This window comes from Nomascus leucogenys, chromosome 5 (genome assembly GCF_006542625.1).
Source record: "Nomascus leucogenys isolate Asia chromosome 5, Asia_NLE_v1, whole genome shotgun sequence".
Taxonomy (NCBI): domain Eukaryota; kingdom Metazoa; phylum Chordata; class Mammalia; order Primates; family Hylobatidae; genus Nomascus; species Nomascus leucogenys.
In genome coordinates, this window is record NC_044385.1 from 124,793,994 (window position 1) to 124,815,639 (window position 21,646).

General features: G+C 42.6%; 1 protein-coding gene across 30 annotated transcripts in view; it reads right to left on the bottom strand.

The window, feature by feature from the left end:
- DOCK9 (dedicator of cytokinesis 9) overlaps window positions 1–21,646 on the bottom strand; it is a 293,699-nt gene that overhangs the window by 64,018 nt on the left and 208,035 nt on the right. For all 30 annotated transcript variants that reach the window (XM_030813620.1, XM_030813623.1, XM_030813617.1 and 27 more), the window contains exons 28-33: window positions 10,455–10,601; window positions 10,153–10,236; window positions 9,633–9,744; window positions 5,637–5,815; window positions 5,286–5,399; window positions 2,660–2,777 (exon numbers count right to left, since the gene is read on the bottom strand). In XM_030813620.1, the coding sequence (XP_030669480.1) occupies window positions 2,660–2,777; window positions 5,286–5,399; window positions 5,637–5,815; window positions 9,633–9,744; window positions 10,153–10,236; window positions 10,455–10,601 (754 nt within the window). The remainder of the gene's footprint in view (window positions 1–2,659; window positions 2,778–5,285; window positions 5,400–5,636; window positions 5,816–9,632; window positions 9,745–10,152; window positions 10,237–10,454; window positions 10,602–21,646) is intronic.

Here is a 21,646-nt window from a genome sequence, read left to right on the forward strand (position 1 = left end):
AAGTGAAGGCTTCAACATGGTCTCATTAAGCCTTATTGTTAGCCAGTGGCTGCGTCTCCCCAGGAGAGAAACCATGTGAATGATCGTCGCAAGGGACAGGTAAAAACCCTGTGAAAAAACTATGGCCTTTTTCTCTACTCAGATAAGAAACACATGCTATGACCAAATTATAATTTTTCTAATATAATCATATATCATATTTAATGTAGAACAGCATTTGAAGAACACAGAAGTCAAGAAAAAGAACACAGAACTCAAGAAAAAGAGGTCCTCAGTAAAGTAAAATTAGGCCCTAAGTTCTCAGAGTCTCAAGCTTGATTCTAGAACTAGAGTCCTAATTTAAGGCAAACAGATGGAAATGCAATATATCAAAATCAATATGCTTAGTTTGTTCCTATTTTGTATGTGTATGTGTTTGCATTTAATATCCTGGCCCAGTGCATAACTTTTAAAGTCCTTAAACGACACTTGAATAAAATGAAAAGAAGATAAATTCATCCCTCTTCCCTTTGTACCACTGAGTAGGTGGAAAAAGAAACCCTGAGCCTCAGGACGCTTGCCTTTTAAAATGAATGTCATCTCAGAGTCGTTTTTATCCAGGCAGTGAATCACTTTTAAAACTCTCAGGCACCATGCTCCAAAGACGTTTAAAAAACTGTGACGGCACATTCTCAGTATGTGTGGAAACAGGATTCTTCTAACAGAGATGTAAGGAGAGTTTGCTCTTGAAGGAGAAGCACCAGGACTAAAATTAGCTAGAAACTCCCTGATGAACAAAGAATTGCTAAAGCTGCCAGAAAAAAAACTAGTAAACCCGGTTTAAAGATGACGCTTCCCTGGAAGGTACTCCTAAAAGAGAACAGGGATTTATATCTTCAAGAAAAGAGGCAATATAGATAACCTGAGTATAATAAGTCTGTCGAGGTGAATTCCTATGAAAAGTGGATCTGGATCTTAAAATTCAAGAGTGAAAAAGGATTAAGTCAGTTTTAAGTACTTTTCATAGCTGCACCGTCAATGCGGAGCAACTGGAGGCCATGATGCTAAAGATCCCCAATGGCCTATCTCCAAGTTCTAAAGAAGTCCCCAATCCTAACAAGGTGAATTCTGAATTGGAGAAGAGTCAAGAGTCAAACGGAAGTATTAAAACTTTGTGGAAATGATCAAGGTTAAAGTGAAGTGATGTTTCCACTCATCTGACTCCCCTCTGCCAACCACCATACAGGTCGTATTAGCTCTTAATCCCTCTAACGACCGTTTTGAAGACATGGGTATGGAGGGCAAAGAAGATAGACAACATCCTGCCATGGTAACTAGCAAATGGTCGATTCCAGATCCAAGGCTGAATCTATCTGACTTTAAAGCTAGTGCTGTGAACCACTGCAGACCAAACCCTCTGAGGAAGGTCCCCTCCCTGCTTCTGGAGCAGTGGCTGGGAATGGGGCAAAGCAGGGCAGAGACAGAGTGAAGGCCCAGAAGAAAGGCAAATGGAAACTCGTGACAGCAGCCAACACAGCATTTACCATGTGCCAGGCTCTGTTCCAAGCATTTTGCATGAATTAACTCTTTTAATCTTTACAGTGTCAACTAAGGAGAGCATAACTGTGAAAAAGACACATAAATATCAACCAGATTAAGGACTGGTATTATTATTGTAGGATAAATTTGGGCATTGGTGTGGGCTTTCTTATGTTAAATTCTACCCAGTCTCATCCCCTACATGAAATGGCATATTAACACCACTACGACCGGCAAAGGTAAAGACATAATCTCAGAGTGGGCAAGTCCTGTGAGTTAATCGGATAAAGGCTGCCATTTATTTTATCCCATGAATTAGTCCCATTATTGGGTAGTCTAGCCACTAGCCATAGTAGGATGCTATCTTTATTCAAAATGTGATAAACAGAGGGAGAAATAAAGACTGAAGAAGCCTGTGAGCACCTGTGACAATTCTTGGAAGATATGTGTGTGTGTGTATATATATATATATATTACTATATATATATATATTACTATATATATATATGTAAACTCCTATCTCTGAGAAAAAGCTAGCACAGGCGTTCAAATCAGTCAGAATATTAATAAGTCCATTATGTCTGGTATTTTCTTATGGAGAAACTATTAGAATCTTGATTTGTGTCATGTGTTTTTCTCTCAGAGGTGCCTGCTCTTCTGTTATTTCACACAGAAAAAGTCTTGTAGGACAGAAGACTTTTGAAAACTGATTTTAGGATTGAATTCTAGCCATAAACTGCTATGTTCTACTGGAACTACTATGTCATATTTCATCAAAATCACTAACACTACAAATTAGTGTTCCCCTCCTCCCACCACCTGCAAAAATATTCCTTAACAGTATACACAATCCAATTAAGATTTAAAATGAAAACTGAACAAACGTTGAACAAAAAGCAAACAGCGTGAGCCAGTGATTAACTGTATGATCCTGAGGAGTCACAGGCATCCAGGACCTTTATTTCAGGGCGTGGCTGAGGGGTTTCAGTTGTTGACTGTCACAAGCAGGAAAAGAACACTCAGGGCAGAAACTTAGACTTCAAGGTCCTACCACACAAGTGTGACACATTCACAAACTATCGGCTACAAGACACTTTCAGAGTGATGGTGGAGAGAAGTTCACAAGAGCATGGAGCATTACCAATGCCGGAGATGGCGCCCAGCAGGTCCTTGTGCAGGCTATTGTCCAGGGTGCTTCCCTTCTGCGGCGTCACCAGCGGATTCACAGCTGGCAGAGCCAGGGATTCATCCTTCACAGTCTGTCAAGGAGAGGAATGCAGAAACAATCAGAGATGACTGGAAAGGATTCCTCCCCTGTTCTTGGAAGTGCCAGGGCAAGTGTAGAACCAAGACAGCCTGATGCATTCAACATGCCTGCCTGCATGGGAGAAGCAGCCTTGAGGTGTGAGTGAGGGTGGAGGGTGGGATGGGTCAGAGGGGGAGCAGGGGGCATTGGATATGGATGCTGGGTGGGGGTGGGGGAGAGAAATCATGTTCCATGAAGTCTTGTTTCTCTTTCCCCAGCATTTCTAACACCTTTCCCTTTCCAGAGCTCTGGCGCCCAACATTTCCTTAGATTAATTGTTTTTTTTTTTTTTTTTTTTTTTTTTTCCTTCAGACAAAGCCTCCCCTGCTCTTTCTAACTGGAATGCTGGCTTTTATCTGTAACAGCTTTTATGCTGTAACAACAGCAGCAATGACAGTCTGTAGATGTTTGTAGCATCATGTGAACTCTCAGTCAATGGAGAAATCATATTAATTTTGAAGTTAGGTCAAAAAACGGGATTTTACTTTGGTGAAAATGTTCATTTTTGTTAGGATTGAAGCAGTTCAGGGAGGTCACATTCTACTCTGAATTACTCACTCTGGTTTGAAAAACAGACAGGGTTAGAGAATACATGTGTGAAATGCCATGTGGTACACGGTGAGATAAGCGAGGTGCACTTAGGATAGAGAGAGTTTATGCCCTTTAGAGCAGGCACACACACACAAAAGCTATACACACAGCTCATCTCAGTGTAATGTTACTTAGGAACGTAATTGGAGGTGAAGAGGTAGTGTAAAAACGGGACACTGCATCACTGTTGGGGTGGGATAGAGGGACAGAAACATACATGAGACTCTGCAAGTATACACCCATAATGACAAGGTGGGAAGATGAACAACCAAGCCAGTTCATGAGTCCAAAGTACCAGGGCAAGGGGAAATGCTGAAATAACATCTGCTGAAATTCATAGCAGATAAGCCCTCTGAGGCCAAGAAGAGAGCATTAGAAAGAGAAGGAGTGCAGGTTTTAGATGTAAAACTCTTAAAAACTTTACTAATTAGAAATTATTATAGGTTAACATTTAAAAAGCCTTTTGCAACTGAAATGTGACAAGAAATTTGATAGCGATAAAGCTTTGAAAAAGCTGAATTGCAAGATGATTCCAAGAATCCTTTTTAAAAAATCATATCAAAGGTACCAAAGACTGAGTAACAAAGAGTAAAACCATCTCTAATAAAAAACTTTTGAGATAATTTCTGGGGTCATCTCTCTGTCTACTCAATTTCCAGTGCATGTTTAAAAGACAGCACAAAGACAATATAAATTAAGGCAGTCAGTTCTTGGAGGTGGAGCCTCATGTCCCTCACCTTGGCATCCCTGATGTCCAGTCTCACTTCTAATCTGACAGAGGGAGAGAAACTGTAGCCCACAGAGATGGCCTTTCTTAGACTGTGCAGCACGTTACTGTTAGAACTGGGGCTACCATGACCTCTTCCAGGACACAGGTTAGGTTAGAACTACACCTTTTTTGTGTCTCCTTCCCCCCAAAAATTTTTATTGAATATACAAATGAAAATTCTGAGGCCTAACAAGACATTGGTTCATCAGGAGAACATGGTTTTCATACTTATTTTTTAAAAAGAATTGAAGGTTTAGTGATTGACCCCATCTTAGCTAGAAATGCAACTTACCAGGAGTTGCAATGGCAAAATAAAGGGGTGTGTGTACTGGGTTGAATACTGTCCCCCAACAAATTCATGTCTACCTGGACTTCAGAATGTACCCTTATTTGGAAATAGGATCTTTCCATTATATATCTAAGATGAGCTTATACTGGGTGAACCCTAAACCCAATCACTAGCATCCTTATAAGAAGAAGAGAGGGGACTGGGCACAGTGGCTTACGCCTGTAATCCCAACACTTTGGGAGGCCAAGGCAGGCGGATCGAGAGGTCAGAGTTCAAGACCAGCCTGGCCAACATGGTGAAATCTTGCCTCTACTAAAAATACAAAAAATTTAGCTGGATATGGTGGTGGGTGCCTGTAGTCTCACCTACTTGGGAGGCTCAGGCAGGAGAATTGCTTGAACCTGGGAGGTGGAGGTTGCAGTGAGCCGAGATTGTGCCACTGCACTCCAGCCTGGGCAACAGAGCAAGACTCTATCTTGGAAAAAAAATAAAAAAGAAGAAGAAGAGGAGAGGGACACAGAGGCACAAACACCATGAAGAACGAACACCAAGTGAGGATAGAGGCAGAGACTGGCACGGTTCCACTACAAGCCAGAGAGCACCAAGGATTGCCTGCAGCATCAGCAGCTGTGAGAGGAGCATGGCCCAGAATCCTCCCCAGGAGCCTCACTGACACCTTGATTTTGGACTTCTGGACTCCTGACTGGGAGAGAATAAACTGCTGCTGCTCTAAGCCACCCAGCTTATGGTGCTTTGTCCTGGCTTCCCTGGGACCTGATATCGGCTGAGTTGATGTGACCACGCTTACGTACCATGCCCGCATTCACCGGGAAGGGTGATACATCCCTCACATTGATCCGCTGGACGTTTTCAATCAGCAGACCAAACAGAGGCAGGTAGAGGGTGGCTATCCTTGCCTGATGACTCTGAAAAGAAGACACACATGGTAAGTTTGACCCAGGATTCTAAGAACCGAACTAAGTTGGCGCTGACCATCTCCTTTATTTGGATCCTTCCTGTAAAGACAGATATTTGATTTTAGTCCCAAAACAGAGCAAAATCTTAGTGCTGTTACCATGAATTTTCTAACTGATTACTTTCTTTACACCACTTAAAATAAAGGACATTATCAATGCACATTCCTTCCATTGGGGACCACTTACCCTTGAAGCATATCTGTCATCAAAAGAATGCTTTATCAGCAGGTTCTTGAGCACACTGATGGCAATCAGACGGACCTCCCGGAACTCCTGGAGGGCTGTCCCCACCTCCCTCAGTAACAGTCCCACCAAGAAGTGGTTTCTGCAGAACTCATCTGTTAATGAGTAGTCAAGCTGAAGGTCTGAAATGAGGATAGAAACTACTTGAGTTAGGAAAGATGCAATGCTCTTTGAATTAAAAAAAAAATAAAAAAAAAACTAAGACCCATCCTCTGCATTCAGCCCACCCTGGGTGTCAAGAGATGATCAGACTTGGCTTCAAATGAGAAAGGATCAATTCTACAATGCTGCTCTACTTCTTAGCCATGAGGATCTTAAATGAAAACCAAATTTAAATACAATTAAGTGTACTGGATTTTGGAACATATTGCATCTTACATAATTAAATTAGTGAACAGTTTAAGTACCAATTTTTAGACTAGAGCACAGCATATGTTATATTACAAATATAAGTTTGTTATTGACAAAGTTAAAAACGTTATTATACTAGCTAACAGAACTGTATAAGAGCACTTTGTGCATAACAAACAGGTAATTAAATAATAAACATATATGGCTTATTAAAATGTTATTACATGAGTTCATATATTCCTTTCCTGGTCATTAATGTCTATATACTCCATTAAAACCCAATGTATTTAAAATAAATTAATATATAACCTACTTATTCTGCTATCCCTGAATGAAGAACTTAGTTAATGCAGTATTTCCTAAGCTATTCTCCTAATATTTCTCCACCTCTGAAAACAAATACAAATTTAATATAAACTAAAATTGAAGTGGACAAAGCATCAGACCAAACTGGTAAATCACCAGCAAGCTAAATGACAAAACTGAGAGCGCTTCTGGAAAATAGACAGGAGCAAACATGAACTCTACTTAGGAAGGGTACATAAAAACAGCTAAACATCACTCTGAAGATAAAATACACATTTCAGGAAGCTGAAGCTAGGTTGTGAATTGTCAGACGGACTCCATTATTAAAAGAAAGTCTATAGACCTCTCCCTTTGCCTTTTGTCCCACATCAGACAGCTACTCCTAAATCTACCCAAAATACGGACCCAAGTTCTATGAAACCCTTTAGTAGAAGGGGGAGAGTATTCCTTTTCTAGATTATGTTCATTGTTTATTTCACCTAGTTTATCTAAACTATAAGTCATAGCTTGAATTCACATAAGTCTCTTGGAAGAAACTACTTATGGTTTAACTGTGTGTGTGCTCACACATCTGTGCTTGTGTGTATGAATGTGCATGAGAAATTACATGGTCTGGATGTGTGTCCCCTCTGAATCTCACGTTGAAATGTGATCCCCAGTGTTGGCCATGGTGGCGAATCCCTCATGAATGGCTTGGTGCCCTCCTTGCCATAATGAGTGAGTTCTTGCTCTGAGTTCATGGGAGATCTGGTTGTTTACGACAGTGTGGCGCCTCACTCCTTGTCTGTCTTGCTCCCTCTCTCACTATGTGACATGCTGGCTCCCCCCTTGCCCTCCACCATGATTGGAAGCTTCCTGAGGCCTCACCAGAAGCCAATGTTGGCGCCATGCTTCTTGTACAGACTGCAAAACTGGGAGCCAAAATAAACGTCTTTTCTTTTTTTTTTTTTTGAGAGAGGGTCTTGTTCTGTTGCCCAGGCTGGAGTGCCATGGCATAATCTGCCTAGATTGCAGATTTCACTGCAATCTCTGCCTCCTGGGCTTAAGCCATCCTCCCACCTCAGCCTCCCATGTAGCTGAGGCTACAGGTGTGCACCAACACATCAGGCTAATTTTTGTTTTTGTTTGTTTTTTTGTAGAGACAGGGTTTTGTTATGCTTCCCAGGATGATCTCGAACTCCTAGGCTCAAGTGATCCTCCCAGTTCAGCCTCCCAAAGTGCTGGTATTATAAGTGTGAGCCATTGCACTGGCCCTCTTTTCTTTATAAATTACCCAGTCTGAAGTATTCCTTTATAGCAACACGAATGGACTAACACAAGAAAGGAGGTGAAGGCAGGGGTGGGAGGTAAGTGAGAAGAAAGAAAATTAAAATTCTAAAAAACATTTATTCCTATCAGTGTAGTAAGGCAAATTACTCACATATGCCCCCCCACCGACTGAGCGAAGCCCATCTTACTACCAAATACCCTAGAAGTCTATAAGAGCTTGTGCTGCCCTGCTGTGTCATGGGGAGATGGGCATCAGCACACATTCACTGCACAGCCACTGGGCAAAAAGAGCTCCCTGGGCTCTGTACCAAGGTGGAAGGAAGGAGAGTCCCCAGGTACAGGAGACTGGGCTGAGGGAGGCTGTGGTGAGATTGGGGGCACAGGGCAGGAGAGAGTGGTTAATTCCAGTTGAGGAACTGGAAGAGAGTGAGGAGACCCTGGGAGGCCCCATGCAGGAGGTGTGGAGTGGCTGGCTTGGGGAGGAAGATGAGGATTCCCCAGGGAGGGGGCTATTTGAGGTGGAGGGGTGGCATGATATGTTTGAGGAGTTGGGAGTCGGCAGGGATGCCTGGAATGTGCAGAATAGGGGGGTGTGAGACCACAGAGGTGGGGGGCCAGGGTTAGATCACGGGACACTGAATACCTATCTATTCTCTCAGCCCAGAAAAACTCTCCCCTAGATATGTGGGTGCTTGGCTCACCCCTCACTTTCTTCCAACTGTTATCTGGCCACCCTGTCTCAAATGTCACCCCTTTTCATATCCCCTTTCCTTGCTTTGTTTGTTCTCCTTAGGATGCATGGGTGTCTGACATTCTATGTATTTTGTGTATGTAGAATAGCCGGGGATTGTCATCCAGGTTGTACACAACTTATTCTGAAGCTCGACACAGTTGGTGCGGGGTAAATATTTGTTGAATGCATGAAAGCCAACTCCAGGGCCACAGTCCCCCTGCCTGATCCTTAAAAGGCAGTACCAGTCTGTTTGGGGGAAAGCTGTTTGTCTCTGAATGAATGCCTTAGTGTGTTTCTCTCGGAATTCAGAAGCAGTTGATTCAGGTGCCATTCGCAGTTTGGTGGCATCCTTCCACTTTTTCTCTCCTTTAGCACAAAATACCTGAGCAGATACAAGGAACTAAGCTCAATAAATATTGCTTGACAGACCTGACAGACTAATTTGTTCAATTTGATTTACTCAGTGAAGACAAAGACATCGCTATGAGCTCAACTCTCTTCAAACTTAAAGAGAATACAGGACATTAATAAAGACTCAACATACAAACATTAAAAGCATGTAAAAAAGCCACATTGCTTGTGATTTTGATTACTGCCACCACTATGGACAAGGGCTATGAAAATAGTAGAATAATGAATTTTGGGGGTGAAGCAGGGATGTTTGTTGTACTTCTTAAAGAAACATCCTAGAGTACCCAGTGACTTCAGGAGCAAAAAACTGGACGCCTCCCTGGGATGTTACAGCAATGTCTTAGCTCCAGTGAAAAAATTCACTAATTTATGATAAGTTTAAAAATTGATCAAATTATATAGGAAATGCTTAACAGAACAGCATATGGAAGCAGTTCAGCCATCACTTGCATTCTTTATTTTTTAGAGGAGGAAAATGCAAGAAAGCAAGCGTCACACCCCACACCTACCTACAGGAGTGTCATTTGACTCCACAGTTGGTGAAAGAAAAGCTAATTCATAAGAAAAAAGGAAAAGTGAAACAAATAAAAATAAGCTATAGCAACTGAAATAGATTTCTTTTCTTTAAGCAAAGGGATTTTTCAATGAAATAGCCATACTGGCATAATCTGTAGTCTGATAAGTTTGCTGAAAAGTAAGTTCCCATATTTTATCAATATTTTTTGAAATGGAAACTTCATAAGAAAAAAATTAATTCATCAATGAAAAAATCAGAAAATTCAAATATCATGTTTGAATCAATTACCTTTTCTTATTGAAAATAAATGTCTCTCTTTGTGAAAAGGTTAATAGAAATAAAGATGGATTACCTTGGTATCTTTGAATCCTGCCTTTTCCAAATGGCATTGGTAAGTTCAACGGAATATAATGTTCATGGTTGCACACTACACGGAGAAATTCAAACTTGTATTCAAAGAGGGTCTGCAGGAAGAAGTGTTTAGTCATAAATACCTCACTGGATATTTTATACAGGATTCTAAAAAGCCTATTAGCAATAGTATGCTAGAAATAGTCATTAGCTTCTTGACCTTCTTAGAACTGCATACCCTATTGCACTGTACAGATTTCAGGATGGCTGCAGGGATTGATTTGAAAACTAAGGACACATTTCATTAAACAATGTCTTCAACTGATTTTTAGGGCATTTATTATTTATGCTTCTCCTACTTCAATGAAGGATTTCAGGTAGCTTATAATTACAGACACAGGCTCAATACCATAAAAAAATTGGTAAGGCAGAGCTTTAAAAAAAAAAAAAAGGAAAAAGATAATTCTACCAGAGAAAGTCTACATGGTGACTTCTGTTACCAGTAACAACCCCCACACTACCTTTGGGTCTCCAGGAGCAAAGCAGCTAATGTAGTTGTTGATCTGCTTGAAGACAAAGCCCCTGTCCATGAAGGTAAAACATCTCTGTGGAGGAAAACAAGAAAAGAGGTATTTCAGGTCCAAACATTTCGGAAATTTGGATTCAAAGCAGCATTTATTGCTAATAAGTTTATCCACTGACATAAAAAGCATGCCATCGACATTGCCAGAGCACCTACTCTATTCTAGTCACTCTGCTAGACAGCTCGTAAAAAGTACATCTTTGTCCCATAACTGATATCCTCTTCCCTGGCGGTCCCCACCTTGATGAAGACAGCAAGGCTATGATTCGCATTCTTAGATGCCTCTGGATTATCTCGAAACTTCTGAGTGATGTGTGGCATCAGCATATTTACAACAGTTTCTACTGCATGATGATAGGATGCAGGAAATCTCTGGTTTCGCAGCAACTAAAAAGAATTCAGAGCAAACATTTATTATTTATCAAGTTGCAATCATTTGGGAGAAAAAAAATATCTCATCCCTGAGTCTGTCTTAAAAAACCCAGTTTCTAGCTGGGCACGGTGGCTCACACTTGTAACCCCAGCACTTTGGGAGGCCAAGATGGGAGGATCACTTGAGCCCAGGGGTTTAAGACCAGCCCAGGCAACACAGCAAGACTCCATCTGTACAAAAATTAGGTGGGTGTGGTGGTGTGCACCTGCAGTCCCAGTTACTCAGGAGGCTGAGGTGGTAGGATTGCTGGAGCCCAGCAGTCTGAGGCTGCAGTGAGCCAGGATCAGCCACTGCACTCCAGCCAGGGTGACAAAGCAAGGCCCAGTCTCAAAAATTCCCATAAAACCTCAGAGTCTTGGTCTTGTTTATCTGAAATTAGAAAAAATAAATTAACCCTCTTTCTTTCAAAGTGTAAGTGTTCAAATACTTCAAATAAGTGCTGTGGATTAAAACTGGAACCTCAAACTTCAGCATAATAAAGATCACCTAAAAAGTGTTTGTAAAAAGGTGGAGATTCTGCATCCATTCCCAAAGATTCTGATTCAGGAGCCTGGCAGCGGGTGCAGGGAGAAGGGGCAAGAACCTGCATTTTTACTGAGCATCTTTGATGATTCTGGTGCCTGTACCTCTCAGAGATCTCTTTAGAAAGCACTGGCTTACATTTAAGCTCCAAATACTCAAACTGAAAATACACATTTTGATGACTGTGCATGACTAGTTTAAACTGCTTGGCAGCAGTCTTCTTACAATCAACTTTACACAGTAATCTTTCCCCAACAGGAACCTACAAAATTACACTCAGATTACTTAGCAATTAGCTAACACTTACATCTATCTTCTACATGTCAGACATTGCACTACATATTTGTAAGTACTTTTTCATTCAATTCTTGTAATACCCCTATAAGTGTAATCCTCATTTGTTAAAGGGTCAGAGAGGTTAGGTACATGTGTCCTCAGTCACACAACTAACAACACTGATTCAGACCCAGGTCTACCACGGAATCCAAAACTTGGGCACTTTCTGTTACATGAAGCCGCACTCCCCCTGTGTCTATAAATAGAATAATTTACCGAGAGCCTGAAGTAGGAGGGATGCTCCATTACATTGATCCATTCATGCATTTAATTCTAACAGCCACAAGAGGGGGGTATTTTCATCCCCATTTTACAGATGGGAAAACTGAGGCTTAGAGAGCTCACTAAAAAGTACTAATTGACCTTTAATAAAACTGTCCTTGTCTTCCCCCTTTTAGTGACAGAAGAGTATGGTTTTATAGGGGCACATGGCTGCCCAGCCAGACTATATTTTTCCAGTCTAACTTACCACTAGGTATGAGCCACATGACCAAATTATGGAAGGGATGCGTGCCTTGTTTAGGCCATGCTCCTAAAAGGAGCCGCTGGCCTCCCTTGTTCCATCCTGTGCCACTGCCTGGACTGTGCTGTGGCGGTGAGCCAGCTTCTCAGCCATGTGGATGAGGTGAACATCGCACACTGGATAACTGGATCGGAAGAGCTTGAGTCACTGAATGACCCTGGGGAACTAGCTGCCCTGTTCTCCAAACTGCCTACCAGCTCATGATTGTCCAAGAGAGAAATGAACCTTCTGTCGAATTTAAACCACTATTGTTATGGCCTGTTTTAGAGCAGCCAAACCAATGTCCCAATATCAAACAAACGGTATTTTCTAAAACTGGGAACTGCAACCTAGACATTTCTGACATGACAGCAGGCATTATATTATGCATTAAATGCCAGAACCTATTAGGAATATTTGAAATACCAGCTTCATAACAATTTCAATTCTCAAACCAATAACGAGGAAATGTTTATAAACTTACATAGAGTCAAGAATCCAGGGAGGAAAGGATCAGTAATAAAAATGTGAAGTTCACCAACTTTAGAAAACAGAATGGCAAAATGTGAAATTCCAAAGGGATTTTGTTGCATACGTGCAACCAATAACTCTATATCCTGAGATGACAGCATCAATAGATGACCAATTTCCAACACCGCAGGCAAGGCCAACTCTAACCTCTGGCATGACTGCTAGCTACCCAAGCTGGCCACTCCTGAAAAAGAGGTATCCCAAGAAATGCTTGTGGCCTTCACAATGGGGCTGAGTCAATGGCTGCTAAAACCAGGAAAAGTAGATGGAGAACTCTATCATGGACAGGTTGCGTGGGCACCATGTAAACCTATTAATCGACATTATTATAACTAAAAGTAGAACAGCTGGGTATATATGCCTCCTGATGTGATGCAATAGTAACAGCTATAAGGTATCCTTGCCAGAAAAAAAATCAAACCTGAATCAAATTAAGTCTCTAGATCCAACCACAAGTTCACAGGGAACACAGGGGACAGAGAACCATGCATGTAACACGGTGACGCTACCATCAGCCACATCTAAACTGTGGGACATTCTGCTGGACAAATGACCCACTTTCTTCAACAAATATGTTGCCAAAAAAAAAAAAAAAAGTCCAAACAGATGAAAAGAGAACAGTTTAAGAATCAAAGAAACTTCAGAAACACAGCAACTAAATGCAATGTGTGAACTTTGTTCAGATCCAGAAGCAGACAAACCCAACTATAGGATGACATTTTTGAGACACCTGGGGAAAACTGAATATAGACTGGGTGTTAGATGATAATAAAGAAGTTTTGCTAATTTTGTGTGGTGTGATAATGTTGGTGGTTATATCTTTTCTAAAGGCTTATCTGTTAGAGATGACATGCTAAAAGTGTCTAAGATGGAGTGAGAAAATAGCTGGGAACAGCTTAAAATACTACAAGGTAAAAATTTGAGGGTGGGTGTGTATCAAGCAAGGGCAGTAGAACATTGGCAAGCGGGGAGGCTAATCCCTCTACTTCTGCACTTGTTAGAAAATATAGTAAAATGTTTGTATTAAAAAGAAAGAATACATGGAGAAGAATGATGGATAATTTACATACCAACCCATCATTAGTGATGTCCAGTGACTAGGCAATTACAACTCATGCCTTTGAAGGCTGAAATGAAGTTCTCCCTGAAGTGGCAAACAGCTGTCATGAAGAGTCCTAATTGGCAATAAAACAAACTAAAGCCTTTTTACGAGGTATGATACACATTTCAAGGTAATAAAGACCTAAGCAATAGAATGTTTTTATGGAGATTACTATAAACTGAAATAGAAGAGGAAAATCTAAGATGATGCTCAGGTAGTGAGTACCTGATAGGGGCTTGGAGAAGAGGACGCTGAGACACTAAGGGACTTCTCAGCCAAACCAACCCCAACTCCCTGCCACGTCCTGCTGGAGGATCTCTTGCCGTGTGCTGTGCTGCACCGCAGCGTCCCTTTCCGTCCTGGCACCACCTGACAGGTGCTGCCTGTGTGGGGTCAGCCAGCCCAGCACCTGTCCTCACAAGATTAGCCTCTCCAGCCACATGCTAGGTGCCGTGCCCCCATCCTCTGCAAGCCACACTTACGTGCTGCCCGCTGGCTGCTCAGTGCCTACCAACTGACTCCTCGAATGAACGGGATCTCCCTGAAGACCCACACTCAGCCTGGCTGTGGAGGCCCCTGTGGACGCTGCAGTTAACAGCCAGGTCTTCGCAGAGACCCAGGATGGGCTACTCCCCGCCCTACAGGTCATCTGCTCTCCCACAGCTGTGCTGCCCAATCATTGCTTCATGGTGAGGACTTCGGAATGGTCTTCAAATGTTCACTTCTTTGTTCTGCACTGTGTTCTTCCACTCTCTGGTGTGGTTTAGAGGCCTCTTCTCTATGGGCTATTTTACTACTTTCCGAGGTAAATAAGACTTTTAATTAAGAAACTTCCTCTTTGTGGCTTAGCAAACAACAAAAGTAATAGGGCTGAGAAGAAATTTACCAATGACATTTCCCTGCATTCTGGTTACTCCCCTTTATCAAGATCCCTATGTTATTTCCTCTTTCTCCCATTTTCTTCTACAACTTGTTTTTTTGTTTTTGTTTTTGTTTTTTGTTTTTGAGACAAGTTCTCACTCTGTTACCCAGGCTGGAGTGCAGTGGCACAATCACAGCTCACTGTAGCCTCATCCTCCAGGGCTCAAGCAACCCTCTCACCTCAGTCTCCTGAGTAGCTGGGATAACAGGCATGTGTCACCATGCCCAGCTAATTTTGTTCACTTTTTGCAGAGATGACGTCTCACTATGTTGCTCAGGCTGGTCTTGAATTCCCGGGCTCAAGCGATTCTCCTACCTGGGCCTCCAAAGTGCTGGGATTACAGATGTGAGCCATTGCGCCCAGCCTACAAACTCCATTCTTCCTACCTCTTCATTATTTTCCTTCCCAAAGATCAGTCTTCTCTCTATAATCTGCATGTTTACCTCACTCTCTGCCCTGCTGACACAATGAGAATGGCACCTCGCATCTTCAGTTGCAGGGAACATAATTAATTCCTGGCCCCACCACTATGCTGTGGAATCTACAGCTGCATTCGTACCAAGGCCACCTGTGCCTCCATGCCTCACATGGCTGCTCCCTGCCAGTGACTGAGGGTGGAAAGGAAGCTGCAGCAGGCTTGTTGCTGGGGGATGTGGGACTCCACTGATGACTGAGGAGGAGGCCTGAGGCCTCTCCAGTGCCTTGCTCACCTCTCTTACTTAGAATTCCACTGTGGCCCACAACGCTTCCTTCCCTCTCTCTCTTCTTAACCTTGGGTCACACATGTGCTGCCCTCTGATGGCTCTCCCACTATCTCCTGAGCACCTTCTCATTTTCCCTTGTAGTCATTGCCCCAATAAGTCTCAAGCATGACCACTCCTATCTGGTGACTCAGATCAACACAGTCCTTTTCCCCAGAGAGAAGCTTAGGCTTATGGCTTCAGCAGATTGGTACTCACAAATCTATTTCTTTAGTTCTGTCTGTTCTCTTCCCTGTCCAAGGCTGAACCTTCACCTGCCAACTGGAAATGTGTTTGGCTGTGCCTCAGCCCTTTGTGAAACAATGGCTGGTGACTTCCCAGTATCTGTTCTCTCTTCCCTCTCATGGTAATAGAACCTCAACTTTTAACTAGGTTCATGGATACCCAAAGACTACATTTACCAGCATCCCTTGCAGCTAGGTACAGTCATGGCTAACTCTGGCCAATGTGATAGCAGTGGTAGTGATGTGGCAGTGCAACTTCTGGGTCATATCCTTAAAGGCAAAGGTGCATCTTCCCCTCCCTACTGGCTCCAGCATGGATGTGGTGCTAAACCCAGTTAGATCAAAAGGAGAAACAGCACTCCAGGGGGCAAACAAGATGGAGGTCTCTCATAACTGTGGAACAGAAGCCTCTTATGAGCTTGGGTTTTCAAGTAAAAAGAAATAAACATTTACTTTCCTGTTTAACTCACTGTTACTTCAGGTCTCTGTCATAGCCACTGAACACACAGCCCTAAGCATATGACATCCCAAGCCTAACCTTGCACCTTCCCTGGTAAACCAAGCCCTCTACTCTACTGCCTCTCTCAAAAGCTCCTTCTTCTATGATCTCACACAGAATATCTAGGTGGCCTTTCTTCTCCCACTCAAGTCTGACCTTACTGTGCTCTGTTTTGTTTCAGTCAGGTTTATTGAGACAAAATTTACATACCATAAAATTCAGACTTTAAAAGTCTACAGTTTGGTGAGTCTTGACAAGTGAATATAACTGTAACCATCGCCATAGTCAAGAAGAGAAAGTACATCTGCTCTCCCCATCCCAACCTCCAGTCCTGGGCAACCACACAGCTGCTCTGTGCTCTGTAGTTTTTCTTTTTCTATAATGTCATACACAGGATATGGACTCAAACGGTATGTAATCTTTTGTGTCTAACTTCTTTCAGTTCATAGAATGCTTCTGAGATCCAACCATGCTGTTGCATGACTCACTACTTTGTTCCATTTTATTACTAAGTAGCATTCTATTGTGTGGAGTTACCACAATTTGTCTATCCATTTACCAGCTGACGGTCATTTTGGTTTGTTTCTAGTTTTTGATTATTATGAATAAAGCTACTGTGCACATTTGCATTTAGGTCTTTACATGGATACATCTTTCACTTCTCTTCAGCAGATATCTAGACGTGGAACTGCAGGGTTGAATGAATGGTTCTGTCTGAATAATCTCCCTTACTCATTCATAATGCTCTCCATCCTCACCCTCAATCCCACCTTATCCTCCCAATGCCAGATCTTCATCAGCATCACCATAAAATGTCATTTCATATTATTGTAGTTAGAGAGCTAAACAAATAAATAAATCAAAATTTAAAATGTCTGGTGAATCTGTTCCATAGGCTATTTATACTTCAGGGGATAAGCAGACTTACTGATATAAAAGTTTCCAAGCCACTCTGCTAATCTTTATACTCTCCATCATCTCGCCACTCCTACTAAAGAACCTGCTCTACCTCTCTAGGTCTCTACCAATTCGTCTGCTGCTTGGCTTCACAGCTCCCCATAATCTCATCTTTGTTTCTGAGCTAATCTTGTTTTTCACTTTTTCCCCTCTAATCTCAATCTATCCAGCCTGAACTCTACCCCAGCGGCCTTACCTATTTCCTCTGCCTGGTACTCATTCTCCTATTCCTAGATTGTGGTATCCTGCAAGGCCCAGGTAAAGTTCCACCCGTATCCCCACATAAATCTATGATTCTTGAAGCTCACATATATACCTTCCTGCACTCTGCTCTAAATGTTCCAAGCTGAATGTTTTCTTTCTCCAATGATTAGGTCAGCTTCAAGGTTAAGGGTTCACTCTCAACTCCCTTTGCATTTTTCCTCAATGCTTTGCACATTACAAGCAACTGTTCAAAGCACTCGAGGGTGACACGGTGACAGGGTGACGTAGCATACTAGCATTCTACCTATCACATAGTATAGTGTTTGCAAATTTGCTTAAGGGGAAGTCCAAACAGTCCATTTAGACTATGAGCCACACCCTCCTTCTTTCACTTTCAAAAAAAGTTCTTTTCTTGTTCAATTAAGCTAGAAAATGGTTGGAGGTTAAACAAGCAACGCTTAAGGACATATATTCATCCTACCCTATGCTAGGTTTTCCATCCTCCTTTCTTCCAGTATACCTGTGGAATGCCAGCAATGTGCTTCACTCCGTGTGGGAGGAAAGGAAATGCAAAAGGAGTCTGCTGAAATTACAGCTGCTAAATATACGCGGTGGAAAAGAAACACCAACAAACTGTTGACCATAGGGGCAGAGAGTGAGGAGAGGACTCCTCCACAGACCTTGATGAGGTCTGCTTTACATTTTTCTCAAATATCACTTGTAACCTCCAAGCACATGTCACCTATGAAACTAGAGTATGGCACAGTCATACGCAATCCATCCAGACTTTGCAGGTCCATCTGCTGTAGTAAGGAAATTACTTATTTTAGATGCTAGTTCGAAGGGGCTCTGATTCACACCCTTCCTCAGTAAATGTAACAATGTACAGTTGGGTTGGCTGGGGACAAGAAGGTGGCCACTTCCACCTTCAGTAGGAGTACAGCACTGGAAGTAAGCATAACGCTGTGCCATGTCCCTCCATGTAAATATGCATTGAATGAACTCATTCGACTACCACCAAGAATGACACAAATTGTACACTGAAAGCATCAGCTTAATACACAACATGCATGTGTAGCTATCCTTGGGTAGAACAGTTTAATTGGCACTGAAAGCATTATCTGGCTCTTATGAATCCAGGGCCCAGGTGCTCGTACAACACTGGTGTGTGCCTTGTCATGGCACTTCAGGAAAGGTTCCCTGGGCTGGGCACAGTGGCTCACGCCTGTAATCCCAGCACTTTAGGAGGCCAAGGTGGGTGGGTCACCTGAGGTCAGAAGTTTGAGACCAGCCTGGCCAACATGGTGAAACCCTGTCTCTATTAAAAATATAAAATTAGCTGGGCATGGTGGCGCATGACTGTAATCTCAGCTACTTGGGAGGCTAAAGCAGGAGAATCGCTTGAACCCAGGAGGTGGAGGTTGCAGTGAGCCCAGATTGCGCCACAGCACTCCAGCCTGGGCAACAAGAGCAAAAAATATTAAGGTCAGAATAAATTAATAATTTTGGTCTAAAAATATTTAAAACCCTAAGGGGATGAGATCAAAGTTCTGGAAATCACAAATGGTATAGGAATGGTGAATATTCATAAATTCAGAAGACTAAAACAAGGAATTAGGACATAAAATTCTTCAGATGTAAATAAGACAAACACAAAAACAACTAATTCAAACAGAAAACTCATTACTCTTAAGATACAAGACACACTGAATGAAGGCTTTAAGAAAATGTTAGAGGAGCTCTCAGCTCAATAATGTATGATTAGGGGAAAGAACAGCAGGGTGTCTGCAGGGCCAGGGAAGCAGAAGCCAGAGGGGAGTGCTCTAAAAGTGAAAATGTTGAACCCTCCAAGGTGGTAAGCAGGTGTTTGTGAATCTCTTTTTATAGTAAATTATGTTACGGTTAAGCTTTCTCCTGTGGGATACCACTGTTTCCTCTTAAGCATTTAAAAAAAAAAAAAGATTACTTCTAAAAACTCTCTGAATATTGTTTTAGGGCCAAAATATAAATAACTTACAGAAAACGTTGTGCAGGGTAGCATTTGAGTGGTTTGTGTTAAGTTCCAAACACAAACCATTTCCCAGAGCAGAGGTGTTGACAAATCATGTTATAAGGCTGGAAATGGCAGCACCTCTAGGAGACGCCCATTGGGACTCTGCCACAAGTTCTTGGCTCTGCTCAGTTGTGTGACCCTGGGTAGGTCACTTCACAGTCTATGCTTCTGTCTATGTCTCTGTGAGGTAGGGGAGGAGCTGGAACAGAAGATACCTTTCAGGTCATTACCACTCTTAAAGTGCTATGGTTTAATTTGGCATCTTGAGAACAAACACATGCAAGTAAATTCCTTTACTTGTTTTCTAATGCAATTCTCAGAAAGGTGTCATTGGCACTTGATTTTGAATATCCTTCTTGTGTGTGTTCCTGGAAGTGTTCATTACCTCCTTGACCATCTCTCATGTGGTCTTCCTTGCAGTCATAAGGCAGAAAAGCCTTATGTTCATGTAGTTCTCTGAACTGCGGTGCTGGGTCCTAAGCTTTCGCCAACACAACTCTCTCTCCACCTGGTCCTCATTCTCCTTCTTCACCTAGCCAACTCCTGTTTACTCATCAGAACCCACTGCAACTGACGCCTCTTCCAGGTGGTCTTCCCGGATTCCCCACACTCCTGAGCACTTTGTGCCTACCTCTTCAGAGCACTCATCATGAGGTAGGGCAGCCACTGAACGAAATGTACATCTTCCCACCTGAACTCCTTGAGAGCACAAACTATGATGCATTGAACTTTGTAATCCTGGGCACCTCAAACATAGTAGGGGCTCAATGAACAGTTGCAGAATGAATTGGTTATATTTTGAATATAATCATGTTACCATTGCTTTTAAGGGATAACATTTATTTAGAGCCAAAAATAATAAAAAATCCACTGGCGCCTTGTCATGGGCTGACCTGTGCCCCCCTCAAATTCATATGTTGAAGTCTTAACCCCTAATACTTGCAAATACGGCTGCACTTTGGGCCAAGGTTTTAAAAGAGGTGATGAAGGTAATGTGAGGCCATTAAGATGGTTCTTAATCCAGTATGACTGGTGTCCTCATAAGAAGAGATTAGGACACAGACACGCAAAGAAGGCGGCATCTACAAGCCAAGGAGAGAGGCCTCAGAAGAAACCAGCCATGTGCACAGCTTGTCCCAGGACTTTCAGCATCTCAATTGTTATAAAATAAATTTCTATTGTTTAAGCCACCCAGTCTGTGGTACTTTATTATGGCAAGCCTAGCAAATGAACACAGGCTATAATCCTATTCTGTATATAACATGAAAAAATGTATAATTTACCATCTTTACCAGTTTTAAGTGTACAGTTCAATGGTAATAAACACATTCATAGTCTTTTTCTCCCCCATCACCTCCTCCCCTTCTTTCCCAGTCTCTGGTAACCACCCATCTATCTTCATCCAATCCACTTTTTTAGCTCCCACATATCAGTGAGACAACATTTTTTAACAGAAAAGTAATATATCTACATGATGCGTGTGTCTGTGTGTGCATGTGCACGCACACTTAGCTGCGTACTGCCAAGCAGACAATCTGCTGGATTTTTCCTTGGCAGGCTGCTCTGGCATGATTTAGATGGAGCATTTCTCCATAGAAGGCAGGGCCCACTTCCATCTGGCATCTCCCTATGCATTAAAATCAGAAGCTTTAAACGGGATTCAAAAGAGAGAGAGAAAAAAAAAAGAAAAGGAGAAACCACCTGGCCAGGCCCAGTGTCTGCTTTATGGGAGGAAAAGGAGGGCTTTAGGTGTGAACCATCAACATTCTGCCAGCAAAATCAAGCAGGCTTTCCAAGGCTTCCTCGGAGAGCCCAGATCCCTTGTGCAGGAGGCCTAGATTCTGCCCCTCCCTCCCTATCCCCTCTCCTGCCTACGAGGATTGCAGCACAAGTGTTCATTGTGAGACAGTGCCCAGCACCACCCGCTCCCTGCACAAGCTCCTTCTATAATACTTCAACCAGACCCTGCCTCCAAACAACTACACTACTTCACTGTCACAAGGACAACTCCAGGACTCTGCAGGTCTCAGAGGAGCCCTGGAAACTTCAAAATGAGAAAGTGACACTGCCACTTCTGTTTACTACATTGGAACTTTATAAAAACTTATTTACCTTGAGCCTCAGGGAGCCTGAGGTGGCCAAACACACCTCTGTGGGCACCAGTCCAGAGACAAGACCAGTCATCTCAGGGCTGAGCCCAGTGGGAACCAGGGGAAGCAGGGGGGACCCACAGTCAGAAAGGAACACACATCCAGGCTTCACCACAAGGGGACGCTGGGGCAGAGAAGAAATTTGAGACTGCGCATCTGCCCCAACGAGATGGATAATCTTGGAATCTATTGATTGGTTTTGGAGAACATGAGATTGGTGAGATACTCCCATCTAA